The sequence below is a fragment of the Dromaius novaehollandiae genome, chromosome 5, assembly GCF_036370855.1.
Source record: "Dromaius novaehollandiae isolate bDroNov1 chromosome 5, bDroNov1.hap1, whole genome shotgun sequence".
Taxonomy (NCBI): domain Eukaryota; kingdom Metazoa; phylum Chordata; class Aves; order Casuariiformes; family Dromaiidae; genus Dromaius; species Dromaius novaehollandiae.
Window position 1 is genome coordinate 40,960,077 of NC_088102.1, and position 25,135 is coordinate 40,985,211.

A 25,135-nucleotide genomic window follows, 5' to 3' on the forward strand; every position below is an offset into this window, starting at 1 on the left:
GATAATTTATCCTACGATTTAAATGGGGTCATGATTTCACCATTTGTTGGCGTTATACACATCAATAAAAATACATCCTTAAAACCTAATCTTGCCCTCCCTTCAGGGAGATTTTTGCCTGCATTAGGACAGTAAAACAGAACCTACGCACTGAATTCTTCTATAGCCTTTACTCCTGACTGTACACATTAGGCTAGATCTTGTTCCCATACAACTTCCATTAGCTTCACAGGAGGTTTGATTGTGGCACATATTCACAATATAATTTAATCCCCAGGATTTACTCCTACAACTAATCTCAGGCAACGGTCTGTTCAAAATCCAGGGCACAGAGATTTCACAGTGAGCGGAAGACATTTCAGCTGGGACATACCTTTCAAATCCTGCTGCGTGTTTCCTCTTTCCTGGGACAGTCGCTGGGAAGGGAGTCACTCTCTTCTCCATTGCCCTTGGAACTTTTAATGAGTATTGCTTTGGTTTATTTCAAGAGAAGCTATTGAAAAGCAAAGTGTCTTATGAGACACTACACAGAGAAAAATCTGGGCGACACAGAAAAAATGATCTGAATTAAAATTTAAAAATGGAAAGGAAAATATAGGTGAGGTATTTTTCCATATCTTTTCTTCCATGATTCTGCTCCTCCATCTGTTTTGTCTTTGAAGTCTATGGCTCGCCATTCATATTCCATCCCTATGCTTGGAAATTGCTCTTCATGAGGTGAGAAGTGAAGGAAAAGAAAAAAGGTAGAACGGAGTGAGGAAGAGATGAAGGGGTGCAGGGAGGAAGAGATCTATTGTGTGTAAAGGTTTCCAAAGGAGGTATGGAAACGTGTTCCCCAAGATCATGGTCTTCCATGGAGCTGTTTGTGTTTTCAAGCAGTTAAAGACAAATGTAGCAGGTGCACAAGAGGAGCCAAACTCCATACGCTACAGTGAGTGCAAAATCTCAAAATGCAGAAGCCATCACACCAAGGGTTTTCTTGTCCTCTGATAGAGTCCGCCCACAGTGGTTCTCTAGAAACAGTTCTATTATCAAGTAGACATCCATTACTTTTTGGGGTTTTTTTGTATTTTATTTAAAAAGTATCTTTTTTCTAATAATATATAGAATATATAAATAATAATAATTAAAAAAAAACTATTTGGGTTTGCTTTCTGCTCTCCAACCCATCTGTATTTTTTGTGGTTTGCCGATATATATATTAAAAGACAAGAAAATCAACTCTGCTCACTATTTAAAAAAAATATTAAATCCACATTTCAGGTTTCCCAGGAGAAAGAGAAGGGGAGAGGTGGGAGAAAAACAAATTAAAACAAACAAAAAAAATAACCGGAGAATCAAAACCTTCTGTCTCTTCAAAGTAGTTGTCAAGAGCTTTAAACACTTGTGCTTTCAGTGTACACCCCACAGGAAAAATAACAAAAACGACAACAACAAAAAAACCCCCAAGGACCTAAAATTTAAAAAAAGGTAATAATCCTAGTAGTAGAAAGGACAGCAAATTGCTCAGAGTTTGTGTGTCTTTTTAGTTATTTTAGCAGCCGCCCTTTTTTTCTGCAGAGGGAGAGCTGCCACCACAGCCACCTCCTTGGCTCAAGAGAGGCTCTTCTGCATCGTCCTCGTCAAAGCCATGAAAGGTCGAGGTGTCGCTTTCCGACGTGGAACCGAACAAGTCCTCCGTAGTGCGTGCTGGCGCTGCTTCGTCCCTCCTGCCTTCTCTTCCCAAATGAGCTGACATGTATGATGAATATATCAGCACATGGGTTAAGCAACAGGCATTATCATCATAATTTTTTAATCATCATTATTATTAAACAATTCAGACTATCGAGCTCATAGGTGTGTGCTTGTATGTGCCCGCGCACCTCAACAACGTAGCTCGGTAGAACTGCAGTAAGAAAAATAAAAAAGGACCAGTTTCTTCTTAAAAGAAAAAAAAATCTACAAACACAGGTGCCCATAGCTATGGCAGCGAAAGGGTTAATGATGTTTTCCTCTCTTCAAAAGACATTAAAATATTTTCTTGTGATTACTTAGATCAATTTTAAAAGATTTTTAGACCATATAAATAATTAGACACCATTAGCTCTAAGCACAATGACTGTCCTTCAGACTGGCACCAACTGTCACAAATTTACTGCTATAGAAATATAACCCATTAGATGTCTTACCAACCTCAAGATCACTTTTTATCCCTGCCCTGCACCTGCACCTAAAGAGGCTCCTCTGAAGACAAAATGAAATACATTTTGAAAACGAAGTGAAAGTAAACTAAATAAATGCTTTTATTCCAATTTCATGGCATCTCCTTCAAAAGAAACCCCAAAACCAAATATATACAGTTCAACTACTAAAACAACTAAGATGAGAAATGACCTGTCTTGGGAAACACTGAGAAGTTCAAAAGTGTGTGTCAATCCAACTTTCAACGTGTAACAGGAAATTCTCCACACAGAACATCGATAGCAACAACAACGACAACAACAACAACAAAAAGAAGACTCTTAAAAGAAAAGTCAAATATTGAAATCTGTGAAACTGAAGTTTATTTTCTCTCTTCAGTCAAATGTGCTAGGTGATTAATAGTACACCCCTTAAATTCCCTCTTCAAGAAAGGTAGAGTAGAGAAAGGTAGAGCCCCAGCAAAATGAAAGCATCAGTTTGTAGGGGACAGCTATTTTATTATTCAGAAACACTAACACGATATTAAATAAGCAAGCGTCTGGTCCTCCTCCAGCTACAAAAATCAGCTGTATAACAGATACACTGCATTGCTTAAGAAACAAAGAATTAAATCCTGTTCACAAAAAGCAAATGGATATAACAAAATAACTGGTAGATGAACCACTTCATAGAGATGTGATTTTGCTGACTTTGTGAAGGGAAGAAACAATGTAATTTCCATGACCTCTCTTTCAGTATAATGAAAATGTTCTCCATTATCAGGAGGATAAGAAGGAGGAAGATGGCAGCCACCAAAGAGTTTTCATTGTTTTAAGTTTACAGATTAGTGTGTGTGGTTGCACCCTAATCACTTTCATCACTCATCTGTCACACCATTGCAGACCCTTATGAATGACCCAGGTGGGTCAGATTTTGTACAGGGATAGCATTTAATGGAACTGATTTTGCACAATTTGGGTTACATGTGGATCTACTTACTCTATCACACTAAGGAATCAAGGGAATTAACGTGTTTGTGTTATGTTCTGATATAATCACTGTAGCAATGTTTAAATGGCAAAAAATATGGATCTGTCTCACTGCAATATCAGGACGATGCTGAAATGAGTCACATTGAACTACAACTTCTGCAATCAAGGGAAAGTGGAATCATTCTCCAAGATGGCACCATATATCGCATGAGCTTCCCCTCTAGTTATTAAGAAGCAAACACATATACACTAAAAGATCCATGCTAGTGACTGCACAGCACTCATAAGGAAGCCCCTGGAGAAAACCAAAGGGGTTGCCATTGCTCCTCTGATGGCCATTCATTATCACTTCAGTGTATCTTCAGAGGTCACAACAACTGTAGAAGGCAATTTGTCAGTGAGGGTGCACTCCTGCTCCCACTGAATTTGATAAGAGCATTACTATGAATTTCAGTGGGAGTACGAGAAGGCCATTCTTTCAGTACAAGAACACTCCACGTTGCATTTCAGCCATCGCACAACAAACATCTTTCAGTGACTACAGAACAGAAGCAGCAGCAGCAGCAACATTGAATTTCAAGGTCTCTCTGTTTTTCAGATTTACTGTTAATGGTCTCATCACTACTACTATCACCACTATCCAGACACATTACCACTGGAAACTTGGACTAAAGCGGAAATAGGCAGTTGTTAAAGGTCTCCCATTCCTTCTACCACCACCACCACCTCCCACCCAAGCTATAAATAACAGCTCAGCTGGGATAAAATTTCCAAGAAAAAAAGAAAGATAGAACCATAGAAAACAACAGCCCAGAAATAAAGACAACTCAGGATGAGAAAGACACAATTGCCTACATTTGAAAAGAGAGAAGGGAAGAAAACAGAGAAATAAAAACCTCTTTAAACAAAGTTAATGATAGTCATCTTGTAAGAGGATAATTCTTGACAGCTACCCCCATTCCTACCCTGTAATTTCCTCCCTCTTTCTTTTTTGGATGACGAAATGCATGAAATGTGTAATCAATGGAAATGCTTGTCATGCAACTTTCATAAATCTTGTAAGTAATTTAGAGTTGTAATTGCAGCATTTGAAGACAGAGCCCATTCTTTAACATTGTCATAGGATTTTCTCCTTCCATTTAAAGAACAACTAGTACATGCAACAATGTTCACAGCAGCCAATAAATACATTAAATCTTTATTATTTCATAAGACCCCATTAGCTTTAAAACATGAATCCAACAATGGGTTTTATGACAGAAAATTTCCCAGTCATCCTTTCCCACAAACACAGACAAGAGGTAAAGCCTCATTTCCCATTCCCTCCCAGACGTGCTGCCTTTCTTCAAAATCTTCAGAAGGAGCAAAAAATGAATCAGACAAGTGCTTTTGTATGAGAAAGTTGCAAGGAGTCACCTACCAGAGCGCCCACAGTCTGAGCATGATACAAGTTCCTCAGGCCGGCCACTTTTTTTGTTCATGCTGGAGCCTCCGAGGCAGAAGTCACAGTAGTTATTGGGAATGATGGCCCCGTCTGGTCCTTTCTGGGCTGCAGTCAAGTTAGAAATCAGTATTATTTAACGGGCACTGAGTTTGGACATCTCCTTCTTCTCTTTGATATGATGTTAATTTGATGAGTTTGCAGGCCACGGTCTTCCCAAAATATTCTCAATTAGAACCAAAAGGGAATTGTGTAAATTACCTTCATTTTAAATATGTATGTTGTACATATTTTAAATAATATGTAATGTTATTAATTTAATACATATTTTAAATATGTACGTTATACATATTTTCCCTGAAGTAAACATCATCATTTCCTTTACAGTGCCAGCCAGGCTCGTCCCTCACAAGGACCTTCTGCCTAGAATCCCTGTACAATTCAAGGAATTTCTATATGGGAAACATATAAAGAGTCCCTAATGCAGTATTAGACCTAAGCTGTCAGTAAGCCAAGTCTGTTTCTTCAAACAGCAGCTACAACTGTAAACCCACAAAATACAAACTCAGAAAGGAAAAACACATTCCCCAAAACACAAAAAGTAGCAAGGAGATGGAAAGGTAGGTACCCTGATTTTATTTAAACTATTTTTTTTTCAAAGAGTTTACATCTCAAAGCAATAGGGTCTCCTTAGTTAAAAAGTTAGTTCAAATGCCCACAAATATTCACAAAGTCATCTGTGGATGATTCAGCCAAGGATTAAACTACCTGTGGCAGAGTTTATGTGCCCTGGGAGAAGCTGGAAGGGCAGCACAGCAGGTCCAGTGCTGGGCAAATACACAGCACAGGTGCAAAGAATCAGCCCAGGGCCAGAAGCCCAGCTGGCAGAGTTAAAAACTCTTCCCGCCATGAAAGAAGGAAGGATAGTAGGTTCCTAGTTTTCCAGTTAGAAATAGTTGAAAAGGAGCAGGTGCAGAGTGGTTCTTAAGTAGAAGAGGGGGCTGTTCCTCTAGAAAGGAGAGAAGGGCAGAGGTCTCTCGCATTCCTATTTGTTGAGCAGAATAGTAATTTTTTTTTTTTTGCAGTGAAACTAAAAGATTAAGAAATCTTGCATCACAGTGGCTTTTCTGTTGGCCAGAAACTTTACCAACTCTTTTTCTCTTCTGCTCTCCGAGAGGAGAAACTTCTTGCTCCTACATACTCTAACTAGGAATGGGATAGGGGGGAAGGAGACAGGAGGGATGGTTGGGTTTTGTTTTTCTTTTTTTAATTTAGAGATTAAAAATCCCTATGGTATACCTGGCCCAAGTCTATCCCATTAATATTTCTACAAACTAGAAAATGAAGACCTTCAAACAGTACCATCTACATTTAATTATCTTTTTAAGGAATGTTTTGTAACTTGCATATTTTTTAACAGATATTTTGCAAGGATTTATTAATGGCCTTAAGAAGAGTTTTTGTCCACATCCAAAGTTTCCCCCAAAGAACAATAACATTCTAAAGGACTTCTGGTACCAGGCCAAGACATAAAGTTAAAAATAAAATTTCTTCAATCTGTTTTTCTGGTTTGGGTTATTTATTTTCTTCCAGTTGTTGATTGGTTGTACTTCTTGGAAACTAGTACTTGGAAGATTGCAGGTAAGGTGGAATTAAGAAATAAATAAAAAACATAATGGTACAAATACACCATTCTCTTCCTGCATTATCGTATCTGACATATTTACTAAACAATGATCTTTATTCTGAAAGGCTCCTGGTATAGCAGATCCTTCCTTCTCCCAGAAACAGACAGAAGCTTCCATTGTTAGGTTAGCATTTTGCTTGTTAGTAGAGAGGTATTTAATATGTGCATACAAAATAAGCAAAAAAGAACAGGAACCAGGTGGAAGCCCAGCATACCAACTCATTTTAACAGCTTTAACAAAATGATCATAAAGTTGCTAGCTGTGCATTTATTTTCATCTAAAAAGCAGATCTCATTAGCATTTATTTTTCCCCCTCCACCCCCACTTCTGAAAAAGTTAAGTAATTACCTCTTTATATTATGCTGCTTCCACAGACAAGTCATGTGCAATGCAAACTCAGTGAGCTCTGTGTTTAGTGATTTTTACTTTTTATTTTTTATTGTTATTACATTACTTCACCTTTCATCCGAGTTTCTCAAAGCGCATTACAGGTAGTAAGGTCCTAATACTAACCCCCAATGAAGTCAAAAGTCTCTTTTGCCATTGGCTCTAACCAAAGTGTTGCTGGATCCTAATTAAGTTTCATGGTGAGGAGGCATCATTGCATTTTACAGCTGGAAAGACTTGGAGGTAGAGTGATTAAATGGCTTACTCAAGAACGCACAAGAATTCTGTGGTGAGGCCACAATATAAACAAGATTTCAAGGTGCCTGCCCCTGGGCTAAGTAAAGAGCCTTGCTTCTACCACTGCTCAGGACAGTATAACTAATGTAATACTCTGTGAATACTGACTTACTTTTTGCAAAGCAACTTATGAGTCTAAGACCCACTGAAAGTTGTCCTGGAAATGGGACAGAGAATCTTGTGAAAATACTTATGCTGAGCAACTTGTCTACAGTGTGTGGGACAGGTGGAGCGTGATGAAACGGAAAAGATTCTCCTAGACTATTGGCAAGGGAATAGAGTTATTCTTGACCACCTCCTTTTTTTCCCCCCTTTTTCTTCCAATTTAATTTTTAATGTGAGTGCATATATGCTCACCTATATATATACACATATTTATATTTATGTCAGCCATAACTACGGACCTGACTCAGCAGACTGACAGAGTTGTCAGATCTAAAAAGTTGTACATAGATTAGAAGTTCCTGAAGTTGCATCAATGATGTGTTAAATGATGTATCTTCATAGCCAGATAAGCCAGTACAGGCAATGTTATTCTCTTCAATGCTTTTTTGTTCTAATAGGTGGAAAAATTAGAATCAAACCTGACTCAAACTTGGTTTCTTGATCAGTACTGTGCAATGCCTGAAGCCCCAGACCAGATCACAGAAGGTGAGGAATAAAGAGATTTCTGGATGATAGTAAGCAGAGTTCCTATTTTCAAAGGAATTGTGTGTGTGTGTGTGTGTGTGTGCGTGCGTTCTTGGAGGGTTTTAGTTCTGTTTTACTGTAGCTCACAAATGATGAGGGAATTAAGAAACAAAGCAAAGATAGTAAAATACTCATGAGATGGGTATCGTGCACCAAAAGCCCAATCCTACTCCCACCCTTTAATCAATGAAAATACTCATAAAAGTAAGTATAAGAATGAACACACAAGTGAGAACAATTGAGTTACTAGGGGCTAACGCATCGCTGCTTTACATCTAAGACATAATAATGGAGTATGTAAAAACTTTTGCACAAGTTAATCACAAAGTAGAAGCTGCTAGCTTAAGCAACAAGACAGCTCAGCTAATGAGAAGTAACTCACCAAGGTGTGCTAACTCAACCATTTGGATCAGGTGAATATAACTAAAGATTTTGTTTTTAAAGCATTCATCCAGAATCAGAAACCATTTTAAAGCAAAGCCTTGAAAAGCAGCCATGATCATGTCAAAACTCCTCTGATTTTTCTCTTATATTACAAACTGTTACCACAGATCAAAAGCCTTGATGACTCTATTGTCTGAGCTAAAGTGTGCTCTCAGGGTGTGTATTTAAAAAAATGCCTCCTGTTTTTTCAGCCTCGTGCAGCTCTCTAATTTCATCAAAGGATCTGTCTCCATTTATATCTGCCCCAACATAAAATAGAGTATACTAGTATAAAATACTTCTTCAAATGGTTTAAGGAGATCCACAGAAAGATCTGCAAAGGCTAGTGGACAGCTCCTCTGTACCTGAAAGCTCATTCACATGAAGACAGAATGCGGATGTAAAATGAAATCAGTATTTCCAAATAACTTTGGTATGCTCCTATTCTGTAACACGTTTTTTCTTCTTTAGCTTAATCAAGTGAATTTCAAACTGGATTAAGCTAAATAGAATAAAGACCTGCTTAAAATGCAGAAAAGTTGTTCAAAGGGGTCTTCTGGAAAAGTAAATACTGCATTTTTAATTATTCTATATTACATTACACAGTAACTTCTCTGTGTAGACAATGCCTAAGAGGTTAAACAAATTGACTGAGTTTATGTTAAAAAAAACTTCTGGGCCTTCCTGATTTTGCAGGTAGAGGGTCTAAACAGAGTTCTAGCTCCTATTCTCTCCTCCCCAAGTAATCAAAAACTTGGAAGTTACCTTCCTTATGGTTTCATTTTAATAAAATAAACAAATAAACAAAGGCTGTTTGTAGTCAAATAGCATCATGAAATTAGGATTGTTCTTTTCTCCATCATGTCCGGGAGCCACACGACTAGGTAGGAATCTCAGTTTTCTATCTCTCATGGATGCAGAGAATATCTTGAACGGAAGACAAGTTCAGAAGAAGCAATTCTTGTCCCTGTTTCTCAACAGGAAAACTCAGAATACAAATATTTTCAGTGTTTTTATTTCAAACTGTGACCCTTAAATATATACGAACAGGAAGCCAAATGAATAGAACTTTGCATTTTTTTGATTTCCTGATTTCTAAGTGAAGTTATTAATTTTACTGATTTGGATAGTGATCTTTAAACACCTGTCTGGAGCAGTAAACGATGCTGAAAAGAGAAACTGGATTCTCTGCTCCCTGGTACCAAATGATAACCACATATATTTCTTTAACCTGTGAAGAAATTCATACCTGACTATATAAAACTGTGTAAAACTTGACCATGGTTCAAGTGGAGAATCTAGGTCTGGTAGCATTTAATCCCTATTTCATATGATGTCTGCCTGAGTAGAAAAGCAGTGGAGAATAAGGACCCCAGTGTTGGTGGGGGAGGAAAGTTGTGCATTGTTTATTTAAATGAATACAGTGAATTGACTACAATCAGACGTACATGCCATCCCAAAGGGATTTTTCCTAACATGTTTTGTCCGGCTCTTACCTATTTCTCTTGGGCTTGATCCAAAAACCAATAAAAGTCCATTGGAGGTTTTCAATTCAATTCAAAAGGCTTTGAATCAGGCCATTTACTCAGTTTGCAACAAAAATTTCCAGAGCACAATAGAGACCACAGGAACCTCAGTGTAGGCCTGAATCAAGTCAATGCACTTTGCAATGGAGAAAAAGGGATGGATTTGTTTTCTCTTAAGAAAATCTACGAGACTTTCTGTCTGAGACCAGGGCCCAATTTTCCCTTCCGACACCTCCCTTTTTCTCAGTGTTCAAATGCAAGTCCAACATTTGGCTGCCTGTGCAGTTCAAAGCCAGCCAAGAACCTAAGTCTGCATGTGTCAAGTTCCTTGGAGGACTTGATGACATATAATCCCAACCTATAGGATTAGTGCCTCCGTGCATCTCTCGCTTGCCTCCCCCCCGCCGCTGACAGCACTCATCCCGCCGCAGGTCTGACCCGTTTCCATGGCAACCAGAGTGGCAGGCTCGGGCTGCCTCTGGTCTTGCCACCTGTTATTACTTCATCTCTCAAGTGTAAGGAATTGTAGTACATCCCCTTAATTTGCTGTTCAAAACGCATCTGTGGAGGATAGGCAGGCTCAAAGAAGAAATTACAACAAAATAAAAAAAAGACATAAATGAGGAGAGAAGGGAAAAGAAAAACAGCAATTCAGTGGTGGCTTTCCCTGAATTACAGCTTCTAGTAGAGCAGGAGATGGATGCCCAGCTGGAGCTGCACCACATCTACTTCGTTCATCCCTGTGTTTTACTGAGCAACGGTGAGAGCCAGAGAGGTGGGCTGCAGAGGTGGCTCTGTGCTCAAAGCTCGGGCCAAGACCCTGCTCTAGAGCGGCACAATAAAAGAAGAAAAAGCAGTATAATCTCTGGTGTGGTGAAGAATGGGCCAAGTAAAACTCAGGTACATTTGAAGCTCTTGCTCTCTCACGTGCACACAGCCAGGCAGAGATCTGCACAGTCATTTCTGTGCTGTCCTCGCCAATGACTTACATGCAGGGTTTTTTTCACTGCAGTTCTCCAGGGAAAAATGTAAATCAAACTAAATTAGAGGAAAAGGCCAGTCTCACTGGGTATGTTTACACTATCATCAACACCAGAGATAAGGATGTTGGTTAAACCCAAACCTGGAAGCATTGGGGCACTTGATACAGACACCCTCCAGCAGGCTGTAAGTGCAGCTTGGGTTGGTAGTGGTACAACTGTGTTGATATTGCACAGTACTCAACCTATCAAGCTCTGCCTGGAGTGTATGTGAATTTGGGTGTAGCGCTGGGAAACCACTGCTATTCTGTTCCCCAAGCCGAGCTAATCAGACTGCACAGCTCCACGGGCTTCTGCTAGTTCAGGATCTCGATGCTGCACTCCACTGCAGAGCTTGGGTATGCCCTTTACTGGGAGCCAGGGAAGCAGGCTGTGCTGCTGGGGGAGGTGGTGTGAACCATGCACTGTAACTATTACCAGTTCTCAATAGTAACTGGATTCTTCTCCTCTTTGAGTTAATTGGTGCTGTGGCGATAGAAACAGCTATCACCTTTGCACAGTTTTTAGAAACTGACAGGCCGTCCTTCCTGCATCCCCGCTCGTGAAGAGTTACAGGCAACGAGTGCTACAAGAAATGAGTGCTACGAGAGGCAGGTACTTCCTCAGGAGTCAGAGGAAGCCTCTGAAGAGTACAGAAGGTACAGCTAGGAAGATTCAGCATCAACTAATCAGATTTTGTAGATTTGGGGAGTCAGCAGTCCTGCACCACAAGGCAGTGCTTTATACAAATGTCAGTGTGCTGATCTCGCAGTTTTCTGCAGGAACACCTACAACAGGGGCCAAAGTCTCAGTGCTCACAGTAAATCCTTGGGAATGGACCATGCTGTAACTCTGCAGTACCTCATGAGAATAAACAGTGGGAGATGAAAAATAGGAAAGCAGACAAAAAAGCCTGATGTGTTCAATTATAAATCTCCTAATTTTGAGGGGTACCTCTCCTGAGACTTGGCCCCTGGCCATTGAAATGCATCATTCCCATCAGCTCAGGGAACTCATGGAGTGATTATGCTGCCCAGTGCACAGCCCAGTCCAGACAGCATCCTTCAGTATTCACGTACAATTGGCCAGTGTCTTGAAACGGGTCCCTGCAATATGTTGTAGACTTTGGATGTGGAAATTGCTCGCTGGAGGAATGTGAGAAGGCATAGCACCTAATTTCAAATTCGATCAAACCTTTTGGAGTTTACTTGGTTCAATTTCTACATTGGGGAGAAAAAAGCGGGCAGACAGCAAGACAGGAAAAAAATTACAAATGCATAAACGATACTATTCACATCTCAAGAGCTGACATGCTACCAAAGCAACACTTTTTTCAAAAACTAATTATTTAGTCAAAGTGGAAATACTTTCCCACAAACTACTCATAGGTGCTTCTTCTCAAGGAGGGTTGCACATTGACAACACTTAGGTCCTGGCTAGGCAGTACCGCAAAAAAAAAAACAACCTCCCAAAAAACAACTCAAAGCCCCTATGTGCCCCTGTACATAGGGGAAAAAGTTTGGTGTTCTTCACTGTTTCCAGACTCTAAACAGCTGATCTAGTTTTTTTTTCCTCAGCCTTCCGACAAACAAGAACAAAAGTTTGAGATATTTACAACTGAAAACAGGGTTTGAGTGGAAACCATTATACAATTTGGATCTCTGCAATCCCTATTGTTTCTTCTAGTATTCTGACTTTTTTATGTCAACTAGCTCTGGAAAAGAAAAAATAAATAAACAGAGTAAACTAATGAGACATCAAATCAGGGTAAGGTACATATTTTCACTGAAAAGGCACCTGCTGCAGGGTTTCTTGTCACAAGATGATCATTGGTGCATCCTTGCATTCAGATGTAGCTCCTATCATGCCCCCAGCGAGGATCAACACTGAGGCAGGGAAAAAGTAGGCCTGATGTAGCTTTTCAAATTGATGCTGCTTGTGGAGAGGAACAAACAGCTCGTCTCCAACTGAGGGGCTGACTCTCCTCATTTATTCATGGCCAGCCCCCTGCCTGGATTGAAATAAAAATGTTTCAAAGACGACTGTGTGGGGGAGCTGGAGGACAGCTTGGAGGCACACTGAGGTTAGCGCATTAATTTTTTATCTCTGGAGACTGGGTATCCAATTATGCTTAGAGTACACAAACAACTTTGGCTGGTCTCTCCAGTAGAGATTTATCCACATCATAAAATCTGCCATGCAACCAGGCACAACCAGCTGATGCCATAAAATAATACAAACAGGTGGTTTTACAGGTCAAACGTGCAAGCGAGCCGAGTGACAGGAGTGCAGTGAGCTGCATCCTCATTAAGTAAGTGTATGGCACATACGGATCATCTTGTACACAACAGCTAGGCCAGCAACAGCCAGCACAACATGCTTTGTTGCAGGATTGTCATTGGCCAAAGTGCTTGTGGGCATAGGACCCGATCGGTTGCTGTTTACCCCACAGCTGCCTTTAACCAATGCTTCACAAAGCAAACTGCCACAGAAAACTCTTCACCTACATGAACAATTAGCTTGTTTTTAAAGGAGAGGAAGTTTTTTCTCCATACACACAGACTGTCCTGCTCTCCTCAGAATTAAGTAAGCACATTTATACTAGTTCCATTCATTCACACATACATTTCAATAGATAGGAGTCTCATGTAATTCCTATATGAGAAGTGTCTCAAAATTTGTAAGCACCAGCTGCCCCCAGAGCTGGCCTGTACCCATAGACTGAGATGGAATAGAACAGCAGGTGTTCTGTGACAGTCCTGGATGCACCCTGGGCTCACAAATCTCACACTGTCAGTGCCAACATGTGGAGGAAAAGGCAGCATAAAAAAAGGCTGAGCATGGTGTGGGACCATTTCTTTTCATTGGTGGGTTTGGGGAAGGAGGAATCTCACTTTTTTAATGGTCTTCTTTAACTTCCTTTTCACAATTTCATAGGCACATATGTAAAAAATCAGAGAGCAGATCAAAAATAAATGTGTGTGTAGGCAGAGGCAAGACTGGGTCCTGAGGAAGGGCTATTTCCCTGTACCAAAGGGCTATGTAAGACATACAAACAAAGCAACTGAAGCTCTAACAGAGCACAGGCTACGATGGCACAGCAAAGGCAAAGGACAGAGAAGACTGTTGAACTGTCTTCCATGTGGGAAAGAGTAAACTATAGGTGAGGAAGGACAGAAGAAGAGAGAGATGTAAATAAATAAAACCTTCTGCAACACTCAGGGACAGCAAGATGTACCAAGGAAGTGGGACTTTGCAGTTGGGTCAGTCCACGTTCTTTGACACACAGCTAGGCAGCAGCTCTTAGTTTCAGATAAGTTCTTCCTATCCACATCTCTTTTCCAGTCCATGGATAATTTACTGAACTATCCAAATTGGTCTATGTGTGAGAAAAAGAGTAAAGATGAAAGCCGGGGGGCAGGAGGGAGAAAAAGAAGGGGCCATCAGCTCTTGAGTTGGCACCAGCCAGGGGATCAATAGCTGAATCTTGCAGAAGCCCTGCTCCAGAAAGCTTCCTCCTGCATCAGCAAGGCCACTGCTGCTGTGAGTACTGCTAGGAGCAGTGACGGCAGAGGAGATGCGGGCACAAAGGGAGGAAGTTCATACTGCAGCAGCCTGCCTGAACTTTGTTGACCCGTGCTCACCTCCCACAGCATGACAAAGTCCAAATGGCTCATTTGGATTTGCCTTGCCTTTTCTAAATCGGGCTGCTTGTATCTCTCTGACACACTGCTAAGCAAACAACCAGACCCTGCTATATACCATATCTCTGGTCCTCCTGTTCAGTAGGTTGCGGATTAGCTGTTTGGATTAACATCCCCCTTCCTCCCTCCCTTCTCCCTCCCTCCCAAGCCCATGCAGAGAGGATTCTTGAAGTCCAAGCCCTGCAACACTGCAGACCTGTCAAATCTAATTCATAACACATGCCTAGCAGTTCTTAGGGGAGAGGAAGGATCTGATGCCCTGGCTCCCCACCATCCCCCTGTACAAAGGGACCGTTTAATGACTGCACATTAGCAATGTGGACAATTAGCATTCACACAGAAGATGAATGGCAGCATAAATTAAATATTGCCAAGCGAAAGAGCAAAGATGCAAGATCTGAGCTCAAGGCTGTAAACAAACAAACAGGCAAAAACGGAACAAACAGCCACTGCGACAGCTAAGCCATTTGGGAGAGTTACCTTCCGGCATCTGGGACCTTCCCCAGAGGGGATCTTCACATTTGCATAGCTGCTGCCTGTATCTCACTGGCTCCTGGCTAGTAGTCAAGCAGATTCTTTCTGCTCAAGAATCTGGATCCCATAGTGATCTGGCAGATCACAGGGGCTCTGGGGGAACACAAGCCCGAGCAGCTCCCACTCTGTGCTTTCCTGTAGCCCAGAACACACCTCTCTTTGCAGAGGCCAAGGCTTGCTGCTTAAAAGCAAAAACCTAACCTTTCCTCAGCTTTTCTAGCTCCTCTTCCTCTTCTTCTATCAATCTCTACACACCAGAAACATAAGGACTGAGACTGTCCTCAGCCTCTGTGACAAGCTGAAGGGTATGGGACACCACCCTTCTTTGTTTGGGCATCTGTGCAAGGCCATTATCAACATTAATTCAATACAAACTTGCAATAAGCCTCTCAGATATGCAAGTATTACTAACTACTGCACGCATAGAAAAAAAAAAAATCCAGAGATAATATAAATTCTAAGTAAACAAAAGGTACTGGTTGAATACTGACATTCTCCAGCCTGCCCAAGCAGTTGTTCTTACTGCACTGACAGCTCAAGTTTATCAACAGCTGGAGAAGTCAAAATTACTTCTGCTGTGGAACTACTAAACATGTGAATAACTAAAAGGTAGAGCATAAAAGTGACAGAAACACAAGGACTGCCAAATGGAATCAGACAAAATGGCCCTTCAAGCTCAGACAGTGGCTAGTAGCAGATGCTTTGGAGGAAGGAAACCCCCTCCCTCTCTCCCTGGGGACCATTATCAATTATCCTGCTTAGAAAGAAAATGTTTTCCTACTTCCATACTTCTTCCGATTCTTCTTAATGTAGTATAAAAGTGTTTGCCTGTGTATTCTTTCCCATAAGCATTTTATTCCTTTGTCCACACTGTTCATTACTTTGAACTAAAATGACATATTCCACAGGGTGACCTGAAAGGACTTTTTGTAAGTGAGCAAAGGTATCTACACGAATCCCAAGGTGAAAGCAATTATCACACAGTATTGCTCACTGGAAAACTGAGAAACAGGGACTAAGAGTCTTGCCAAGACTTACAAAAAATCAGTAATAAAAGACAGTCTCCTTGACTCCCAGTTCTGTGCCTAAAAAGAAGAGGAGGGACAGTCAATTGAGCCCTTTGGGCCACAAAATTTCTTTCAGCCTTGCACTGGCGTAGGGAATCCAAGTTTGTAACTTTTCTCCTCTCTTGTTCCAGTACTCCTCCTTCCGGATCGGTGCTAATGCTTTTCAATCCATAGATTTTTCCCAAACTATAATTAAGAACTAGTTTTTGGTACAAGAGAGGATACTCCTTTTGCCGAGGAGATGCGGCGATAAGGGGGACAGGTGTTGTGAATCTCCTACCTAAAAAAACTGAGACATGAATCTTATTCATTATGTCTCTTATTTAAAGACAAAAACAAAGAGAAGTTCCTGAAACAAAATGTGTTTTTCCTTGACATCCCTGCTAACAGCCACTGGGAGGCTGCTTGATGATGAGCAGGTTGGACACCTCTTCTTTTCCCCTCTCTCCTTGCCACCTCCTCCCCACAGAAGCAGTAATGGAAAAGTGACTTGCCGCAGAGATAATGCTGGGTTTGAAATGAATTCCTGACTAGCTGAGCCAGTGCCAGTGTGAGCTGCAGCTGATTAGCTCCAAGCGTCCAGCTTCCAGTCGCTCACAAAGGAGCCGGGCAATCATGCCAGCCTCCGCACGGCACACACAGGTGGAGGCAACCCTGAAAAGGATCTCAAAGGCAAAAGGGAAAAAACTACTCACGTTTGTGGTTTTCATTTCTGTGGACAGGGGAGGAGCGGGTCTCCTGCTCTCGGGCTTCATCCCCCTCTTCGCTGGCGAGATGAGTGTGAGCATAATGGTAGCTCAGTCCAGGCCTGTTCTTGTAACGCTTGCCACAGACTGGGAGGAGAGGAAACAGGAGGGAGGGGAAGAGAGAGTGGAAACATCAGTACTATCTGCAACGACGACAACATCCTTTAAAACAACACCCTTTCCCCCTCAACAGCAATACCGCACACCCAACAATCTTATTTGAAACTCTACCGACGGATGTTAGTAAAAGGTGACAGAATGCCAGCCTGCAGCCTGATGTCCCCAAACAAGCTCTCTTCCCACCATGCTGCCAGCACTCTTCCCAACAGGCCGAGACAAGTGCACATTCAGTCTCCAATAGCCCTGATCCTCTCTGCTGGGATTACTAACAAGATTGCCCATAAAATCAAATGAAATGGCAGTTGGGATGTTGGTGCTGCACAATGCACAGCAATGGGAACTGAACTGAGAAGAAAGGACATTACTTTCTTGATTATTGGTCTCTGAGAAAGGAAAAAAGTATTATTTAAAAAAACTCAAAAAAAGGTTTTCTTTAAAAGGGTAATTAAATAGGTTTATTCACAGATTCCCAAGCAAGACAGAGAGCTTCTTGCTAGAAGAACATTTAGCAGTGATACTTCTATTCTCCTCCCAGGTAAACTTCACGTTCGGCGTCCCAATAAATAACATGATGTGTGGCAGAGAATCCTCCTTCTGAACTTTTGTTTATTTTAGGATTAAGTCAACGGACATTAAGAATAGGATCAAACAATTCTGGCTCATGAAACGTCTGTATTTTCACAGGTAGCTCATCACTAGGCCAAACTTTATCATAAGATTCATTACATATATTCAGCTTCTATAAGATTTTCATTTATGTTATTGTCTCTAAAAATGATTGTCTCCAAAAGTCATCTCTTCATCTTCAAAGCAGTCTCTGAATGTCCATTTTCTTTTAGATATCTCTTTCTTCTGCCCAGTATCACTACTGCCATTTTAAAAGATACAGAAACAAAGATAGAGGAGCTTAGTGTCCTCCCTGCAAATTGTTACTCCCAGACACCCTTTCAGTCACTGTATTAGCTTCAGGAGCCTCAAGGATCTCACATAGGAATAAACGTCTTGCCCACATAGCTTGCTCAGGAAGGCAAAGGAAGCGGTGTCAGAAGAAAGAATGGGACCCAGCAGTCACTAGTTCTCTATTGTGTTTTTAGAACCCTTGAAAAAATCTCCAAGGGGCAGTCACTACCCAGCCTTAAAACTTCACTTAGCTGTGATACATGAAATGTACGCTGCAGTGCATATACGTATTTACTTCCCATTCCCTTGACCACCTGAGTCAGGGAATGTCATTAAGTTCTATAGATAAAAAAATCAAAAAAAAGACCTAGTCCAATTATTCATATACATCTAGGAAAAGCTTTTATTATTATTCTTTTCTACTACTACTCACGAAAAGCCAATTGATGGTCCACATTCTGGAACAGAGGATAGGAAATTGTAAATCAAAGCCTAGTGTGATAATACAGTTTATTCTCCATTTCTTCTAACCGGTTTGTAAACTCCCTCAAGGAAAATACGTTGCCTTATTAGAACTGTGTATAACAACCTCATGATATGAATAAGGCAAGTGATCTGGAACATAAGATACTTTTATCCCAATTTTCTTCATGTGGATCAGAAGACACAAGTATGATACTTACCTTGCCTACACAAAAAGAAGAGAAATATATCAAATACAGAATAACAGTTGAAAAGTAATGTTTTGCGAACAAACACACCTGAGCATATGCGCTTATACCCCAGTGAAAGCTTTTATTCTTCTAGCCAGAAAGCACTCTTCAAGCATAAATTGGAAAGCAAGAAGAAAACTCAGCCTTCATTATATAGCAGAAGTGGCTCTCTGCTGAGAGTGCCATCAAGGCAGCCAAGTGTGATGACTGTCTACTATCCAAGACACCAGAAAGCTTTGGGCTTTAATAGCAGACAACTGAAAATAATTTTAAACTGAAGAGAAGTCAAATTCCAGTAACTTGGAGAGGAACCCCATGAACATGGGTGAGAGTCTCATAACTTCAGCAATAATCATTCTCATGGAGATCAAAGGATTATCAGGCCCATATAAAACTCATTAGATCAACAGTGTTGGAGAAAAAAATAAAATATTAACTGAAAAATTTCCACAAGTTTGGCTAGCACAGGAGGACTGATATAGTGTCTCTATGTCACTAGGTCCAGTTCAGCCCAGATTGACAACAACCGAAAATCATTACAGTTGTGACCACAGTAATATCCATAAGTGCAATTCTTTGATGGTATTACAGAAAGACAGTAGTCTCTCCACAATTACAGTGGAGCCTCATTTTGTTCCTTAAGATTCAAAATAAAGGTCTCCTTCCTCTGAAAATTTTGCAAGCATCTATCTTTCTTATCAGTCATCTTTGAAAAGGTCTTCTCTTTTTCCTTTTTCTTTTTTTCATTTTTTTGGCCATTTCATCTAAGAATAGTTTATTCAGGAAACTTCAAATGTAGTGAGGAGTGTTGATCAGAGATACTAAACAGGATCAACAGAGAGCAGAAAAGGCTCTCTTAATCTCAAAGACTAAGTTTTAGGGTTTTTTAAATATGTCCTTTTTGACTCGTGCCAGTAGATTTACAAAAATGTATCCTGCTTGCTGGGAGTGTTTTTCATTTATTTAAAAAAAAAAGAAAAATCAAAGCTATTTGGCACATATATAGGCACATTCATTGAAAAGGCTATATTAGTGGTGTTTAACCTCAGTAACAGAAGTTCAGGGAAAATGAAATCTAAGCACAAATCATCAAACTTTAGGAAACTGGGGCTAAGTCCTGTTTTGGTGTGGATTGAAGGCCTTCTTCTTTCATTGTTAGGATTTCACAGACACTATAGGATAGTAATTTGAAGCATTTCCTCTAAATGTTAAACTTCTGGCACAATAAACAGTAGGCTTATTAAAGCGTTTTATGAATAAAAAGATGATGATCATATAGTTATTGTAACAGAACAGAATTTTTAAAAAATGTTTTTCCAGTGTTTTATCACTGGGTTTTTAAAAGTTTTGAAACTCCCTTGATTTCAAAATAATTTCTGCAAGAGCAAGGGAGAAAAGTTGGGAAGGATTAAAATGCTCAGTACATATGCACACCCATTCTTTGAAATGTCTGTCCTTGTTTCAAACATAAATGCAATTGTATTGCCAGGTATTTTGAACAACTAGACTGTTCTTAGACACATGCTCTCCAAAAAACATCTATTTAGTCTCTCTTTTTCTGATACCAGCCAGGTACTCTTCTACTGCATTTTGGAGAGGGAAACAACTACTACTCATATACTCCTTCGCCGTTCTACAAAGCAAAGAACAAGCATGGAAACAGCAGTTGACAGGGAGGCAAGAAACAAGGTATTCACCATTCTGTATGGCAGCCTCCACTTCTGAATATCAAAAAAAATGTAACTTGAAAGTAATCATCAATCTAGGGAAAACTAGAAAATGCTCACTGTGTAAATGATTTCAGAAAGATAACTCCTTCTAATTACACAACTGTTAGAGAACTTCTTAGAACAGATGGATTTACATTCCTAGCAGATTATTTGAGTATCGTATTAAGTCTCCTGCTCTATCCCCCTTGTTCATGTGTGTTTGAAAATAAAAGTTAAAAATAGATGCTTCTGCTGTGAATTACTGACACCGCTCAAAAACTTCTGCTTAAATTATTTTCAAAGCATGACCTGCTAATCAGTGCTATACTGACATGGGAGGAGACGCCTGTAGCTTAGTAGCTAAGCAATTCTATCTTCCTCTTATACATCTTGATTCTGCATTATTGCTAACTTGGGTGCCAAGTCAGACAGATGAACTCTAAAACCCAGTCCCAGTTGCCTATTTGTTTTTAATTTCAAAACAAAAATATTCCTAAAAAATCTACCTTACTCTATTACCTTCAGCACTACCTGAAATCATATCCACAATTCTAGCTCTACAGTTGTTACATTTTAAAAGCATAGTGTCCTTGAATATAGGTCTCATCCAGCTTTCTCCGTAAATTCGCAAAAGGAAACCTGCATTCCCTGCAGAAAGTCCTAAGGCTGTGGCCTTTCCTCCACTCCCTACATGATCCTGCAGGGATTTTAGCTTCAGAGTTTATGGTGGCATAGAACCAGGTGGGTTTGCAGACTTTCCCTCCTCCAGCAAAATATACCAGATCAACAGGAAAAAAATAGCAAGTATTGATATAAGCTGAGGCAGCAGTAATTCTGCAGCTGAGCCCTTCCTACTGGCAAAACTCTCTCAAATGGCCAGAGGGCCTTCAAGGGAGGCAGCAGGCTGAGCCATTCCTGGCTAAAAATGAAGTCAGAGGACTTCTTAGCCAGAGTCGAGGCAAAAGAGTTTCATTTACACAGTTGCAATGGATCCTTTGTAGGGTGTGTGGATGAAAGATCTGCTGCTTCTAGCAGCTTTTTTCTTGGAGTCTAGACTTTTCCTCCTCTCAAATTATGTTCTATTATGAAAAAAGTCCTAAGCAATGCCATGAGATGAAACTGCTGGGATTTCCTATTCCCTGGGCAACTTAAGACTTTTGTAGGGACAAAAAGGTATCATGATTTTAATTGGGCAAAAGAACCACTGGCTTCAGAGAGAGTTTGCTAGAATAAAAACTAAGTCAGAACTTCAGGGTTTCTCCAATAGATTGGAATCTTCCCAAATTCACCCTAATCTCTTATTGTCCAGATAGAGCACATTTTCTTAATCTACCATATCACTGTGGTAAGAAGTAGTTTCTATAAAAGGGTGCTCATTAATAAACACTTAGCTCTTATATAACTCTTCCCACTGCAAGACTGGCTTCTCAAACATTAATTAATCCTCACCCACATTCCTAAGTGGAAAATATTACCCTCATCTCACTGCTGAAAAAAGAGAACCACAGAGGGGCTAAGTGACTTGCCCACACAGTAATCCTTTGTCATTACCAGGATTAGAATTCATGAGTTCTCAATATCCAAACCGGTGCACACACCACATCTTTCTCATTCTGCAAGCTGACAAAAGCATAAGGAGAACTGGTTCACCCAGTTTGAAAAGTATGCTGGTGATTATGTTCAACACTATGCAGCTCGCACATAGTAAGTGAGAGTATGCCTTTCATGGACTTTGCTGGGTGGCTCTGCCTTTCTTTCAGTAGCTTTGCCTTTTTGTATCTTTAATTTTCCTTGCTGGATAGGCTCAGCATCTTTGCATGTGGTAGATTTCATCCTGATTCTCAACACTGGGAAGTTGACTTGATCTTTAATTAGGTAGCCAAGCCCAATGAAAACAGCAGGAGTCTATAGGATGTGACCCACTCCAATTCCTCCTGCCTTTAAAGGGTATATTTTGCTCTAACCTGATGTGAATGCCATTTTAGGAACAGGCTGGGTAAATAAGCAGTGATAAAGCAGTGCAGATCAAACATCACAAATGGGGAGGAGGGGAAGATTCTGTTAGGCCACCGGACACTCTCCTGTGATGACCCGTAAATTCCTTCCAATCTGAAGATTGAAACGAAGAAGGTACACATCCATGTTTGGGGAAAAAAACCTAATCTGCAGGCAGTTTAATCACATGCACAGGCTGCTTCATAAAAGAAAGTTCTATTCTAAGTTCTGGCCTGTAACCACCTGCAACTCTTTGGATAAGCAAATTCCTCTCTCTCTGTTTACATTTCCTATGAGTAAAGTTAATATAAAATACTTCCCCTGCTTTAAAAGGAGGTCTGAAATCTATGACTTAAAAGACTTCCTCATCAAATATTTAATGGCTGTGTTGCTGTCATTTTGAAATTGTTACACATTTGGTCCTTGGCAGGCTGCGAGCTATGTTCCAGCCAGCTCTCCCCATATATTTTGCACAATCTGTCACCAGTATGAGACAGAAGGAAGCAATCCATGTTTTTAGTGGAAACAGGAAATTGGGGGAGTATATCCATTTTTTTTCACTGAATCTTGCCCCCTCATTGTCTTCTCTTTTCTCCTTTGCCTCCTGTTCTTTCTTCTCAGCTGGACTGTATCAAATGTTAAAGCTTAAGTTAACTACTGGCAGGCAGTCATTCCTCAAAGTTATCTTCCTGTCGCACCATTCACTCCACTCCAAAAAAAACATTCCTTGTTTTGCACTGGTTTGGTAACATAATCACCATTATTACAACAGTCATGCCCAGTCTCTGGCACTTCTAGACATCTCAGATTTTAATACACTGTATTTTGACATCCATTGATGGGAAAGGCATTACATTTGCCCCTTGTTGATCAGTACTGTCATTTTACACACCTCTTTTATCAGAGCAGCTATTTGGTAACCTATTTCTTACAGGTTTTTCTGTAGATAGTAAATAGTCTTTGTTTCACTGTCCCCAGAGGAACAAGTCCCAGAATCCACTTGCTTTATTAAGATCACAAGGACGTTGAACTCTCGAACAAAACACGCACAGGTCAGTAACACTATGTATGTCTACATTTTAATAAATGAATTGTGGGCAGGAGCAAAAGAGGAAACAGGTACTCTGTACGAACAGAACATGGTCAACTATAAGCCAGTTCTGTCTGCCCTCTTACCATGTGCCCACTCCAGACCTATGCTAATCAATATAAAATAGTGTTGAGTGTTCTTGCCTCTTTAATCTTTAATGGTGGCTTCTCTACCAACAGTGCAGTAATCAATACACACTATAGCAGATATGGTGGGAGAGCTGTTTGTTGGGTTCATCTGTACAATCACCTTATTCTAGATCTTATTGCTTATTAACTACTTAGGGATTCACTAGAAAGGATAATACCAGGAGACGATTTAGGGCTTATACTGCTAATAGTTTAAAAGGAAGCTGAAGTCATGGTAGAGATTTATGAGAAGCGTGTAAAAACATATTGCTATATTCAAAGCATTTTCAAATCAGATTTTCACAGTGATATTTAACCAAAGGTCTGCCCTAAGAAGAAACAGTAATAGTAGTGGACTCATTCCTAATATCTGTGAGAATTAAGACATCAGATTAAGTTTAAGAGAATGGGTAAAAAGCAACCTACATCATGATTTATCTTGCAGACCTTTCATACTCCAGCAAATCTCCCAAAGAATCAATGAGATGTTTGTTAAAATGACTATGGCAGGATATTTGAAGGAGTAGAGAAAGAAGGCAGGAGACATCACTAAGGTAATTATTAAAGCAGTCACTTTGGAAACATATAAAGGAAAGTATTTCCTAAAGAAGAAGGCACAAGGAATTACATTAAGCAAGTTATGCTAGAACACCATCCCATGTAACTGGGATTTTCAAAGGAACCTAAAAGAGCTAGATCCTCATTTCCCACTGAAATTCAGTGGAATCTGTTCATCTTAAATCCTTTAAACTACCTGAAGATTTCAGCCTTTTATTTACAGAGCCTAAGATATGTTTAGTGGAGAAAGGCAATGGAGAAGAAAAAATGAACCTTGAAATTATGAAATTTCAATACCCTGCTGGATGATGAATTCACAGAAACATCAGGGGCATGTTTTAAGCTGTAATGATTTGAATGTAGGGTCAAACATTTTTTAAAACAAAAAAAAAGTTCTGAGTAATATTATTAGTTCAAAGTCAAGTTCAAAGTAGGGCCCTAGGGACCAAGCCTTGTACGATCTGTAGGCACAATACAAGTAGATAGGCACTTAGTGGGATATTCATGGAAAACAGTTCAGGAGCCTACCTCCAGCTGAAATCTGCGAGAATTAGGAGCCTAATCTTATGAAAACTTCACAAGGCACCTTTCTGCATCTTCAAGCACCTGAAAGAGTGCCTTTTGGGCCTAATGCTTGCCTCTATTTTAATGATTGGTTTCAAGGGTGGGTGGCTAGAGAGTGAAAAAAATCAAACATGCAGAGAGCTAATTGTTGGAGAAAATATTGGAAAAATAATATAAATATATCATACAAGCTTGATTAATCAAAGAATTCTTCCAAACAGTAACATTATTAGTAAATATTAGTAAGACATCTAGTAAAGATAAAAAAAACATAGTACAAACAGGACAAAGCAGTACAGTGAGGAAACTAATGATGATAGATAATCAGCCTGAGTAGAAACAGATTGAAGAGGGAAGGAACAAGAAGTTACAGCAAATGGTACATCAAATATGGACTCACATGGTGGACAGGATTAAAACTACTTTGCCATCAAAACATAAGAAACAGCATTGGGGAGGAGCGTCTTGCACTGAAAATGGGGTTGCAAAATGACCTAATAGGCCAGTCATCTCTGTACCTCTTATAAACATATATCATAGCAAGTTGCAAAAATCCAAGTTCTATAGATAAAAAGAAGTTACATGTAGATACATCAGTCATTTTTCTTTCTTCTCAGCTGGTTCTAGTCTCAGAACAGCATGTTCTGTTTAGTTTTGGCCACTGCTGTTTAAATGAGACCC

General features: G+C 40.1%; 1 protein-coding gene across 6 annotated transcripts in view; it reads right to left on the reverse strand.

The window, feature by feature from the left end:
* Window positions 1-25,135, reverse strand: part of DPF3 (double PHD fingers 3) — a 207,794-nt gene that overhangs the window by 41,347 nt on the left and 141,312 nt on the right. For 4 of the 6 annotated variants that reach the window (XM_064512544.1, XM_026095663.2, XM_026095662.2 and 1 more), the window contains 2 exons: window positions 16,627-16,764; window positions 4,576-4,704 (listed from right to left, as the gene is read on the reverse strand). In XM_064512544.1, coding sequence (XP_064368614.1) covers window positions 4,576-4,704; window positions 16,627-16,764 — 267 coding nt within the window. Of the gene's footprint in view, window positions 1-373; window positions 1,732-4,575; window positions 4,705-16,626; window positions 16,765-25,135 lie in introns of all 6 variants that reach the window. The other 2 variants (XR_010389402.1, XR_010389401.1) reach the window with 1 other exon arrangement.